The sequence below is a fragment of the Olea europaea genome, unplaced genomic scaffold (assembly GCF_002742605.1).
Source record: "Olea europaea var. sylvestris unplaced genomic scaffold, O_europaea_v1 scaffold3101, whole genome shotgun sequence".
Taxonomy (NCBI): domain Eukaryota; kingdom Viridiplantae; phylum Streptophyta; class Magnoliopsida; order Lamiales; family Oleaceae; genus Olea; species Olea europaea.
This window is the reverse complement of record NW_019249757.1, coordinates 40,586-42,452: the sequence shown is the minus strand read 5'-3', so window position 1 is coordinate 42,452 and position 1,867 is coordinate 40,586. Positions and strand designations below refer to the sequence as shown.

General features: G+C 31.3%; 1 protein-coding gene across 1 annotated transcript in view; it reads right to left on the bottom strand.

Annotated features, from left to right (window-relative positions):
• Positions 1–320: 320 nt before the first annotated feature.
• Positions 321–1,867, bottom strand: part of LOC111385177 (proteasome subunit beta type-4-like) — a gene marked incomplete at its 5' end in the record, with an annotated part of 13,388 nt that continues 11,841 nt past the window's right edge. The window contains one exon of the mRNA XM_023009549.1: positions 321–478. Within this exon, the coding sequence (XP_022865317.1) occupies positions 321–478 (158 nt within the window). The remainder of the gene's footprint in view (positions 479–1,867) is intronic.

Genomic DNA, 1,867 nt, shown 5'->3' with positions numbered 1-1,867 from the left:
TATTCTTGGCGATGTGGCAGATTTCCAAGTGAGGTAGCCACTAACAGGAAGCAATTTAGACCATTCAGAATTAATGGGGATTGGCTGGTGATTCATGCTGTGCATAGCCATTCTAATGTCTTCAAAAAGTTCAGTCGGACTTCTTTCTAAAATATGGGTTTCTTCCGAGATTACTTCCACGACTTTCTAAAGCCAATTGCTAGGCTTTCTAAAGTATGGGTTTCTTGTTTGAAGTTTGGGGTCTACATCACTGAACTCATTTTGTTCCACTGGAGCAGGTTCCTCGATTGTTGAAATCATATTATTCCGACACATATCCTCTATGGAATCTGATAGTGTGTAACTCGCTTCTGAAGGAGCAAAAGAACTCGCCACTCTGCTTCCAATTTCTTTATTTTCCTTATATTCTCCAAGTGTTGTTTATGTGCTTCTGCAGATCGACGACCATATTCCGGCTTCTCATTCCGGAGGTGAAGTTCTTTCTCAAGCATCCAAAAACTCAAGATGATGAAAATAACATGGATGCAAATAGTATTTTTTTTTAAAAAAATTTAGGTGAATATATGTTATTTAAATGAATGAATTTAGTAAGGATGAGATTGGAATATAACGTGGATGCAAATAGTATTTTTTTTAAATTTAAAATTTTATTAGAGATGAATTTAGAGTGGGATGTACTTATAAAAAATGTGGATAGAAATAGCGGTACCCATATTTTATTAAGAAAAGAAAAAGAGGGGAAAATCAAAATAAAATTCAAACTGACAATTAGAGAATACCTAATTGGCCAACCCAACCATCAAAATCGAAGACTTTTGCATTTTTATTTATTTATTTATTTTTTTTGGTATATCCTTCTCTAATTGAAATCCACCCTCAGACTTTTACTTTGTAATTAAAGCATTATATCTCTGCAATAGAAACAATTTCTTCCATTTTTTCTTCTTGTTGGATCTTGAATTGATTTTGATATGTTTATTAATTGGTGATAACTCTAAATTGAACTTTTTTACGTTTAAGAATGTTGTACTTTTATATTTTTACCTATTTTTTATTTGTCTCTAAAATTATTATACAATTTTTTTAATGTTTATTTGTTTGATTAAAATCTGATAATCTTCTATATTATCGAACAATATATTTTGGTTGAAGATTCTTTTGGACGATACATTATGTGATGCAGACATTATAATTTAGTTTAAGATTTCATTACTGTTAAGAGTTTATCCTTTTTGGAGTAGATTGAACTTCTACTATTTTATTTTTGTCATTTAAAGAAATGCCAAAATTTTTCTCATAGGGATTAGTATTATATGTTTGTTATGAAAAAAATATATTGTTCTTGAAAAGACCTTTCCAAAAATTTTCCCCTAAGGCTCTCAAGTTAATTGAGCCAACATTGCATAAATATGCATACCTTCCTTGAATACACATCCATCAAAAATAAAAAATACGTGTTACCTCTATATGTTATGTGCATTGAAAGACCTCAAAGGCCAACATGAAATAATTTAGTATATATTTTTCCCCCACTTAGAAATCCCCGCGTACTCAAGCGTTGACGCTTATTCACTGAAACGTGCAGTTATTTGTGTCATAGTTAAGTGGAACAAGTTTCCCTGGACGAAACATTTGCAACTTTGTCCAATATATTGTTACCTTGCATCCTATGGATATCTTTATTTCTTCATCGCTTTCATTACAACTTGGAGGTTGCAAGACATTTATTCTCCCCCTTATGTTGCACCGTTTATTGCCAAGCAAGCCAAGATAGATGATTGAGTTTTTCGTTTTTATGTTACTCGTTTAAAATATAACACATTTAAATTACCTATATAACTACTTAGCCAATATTGAGTTATATAAC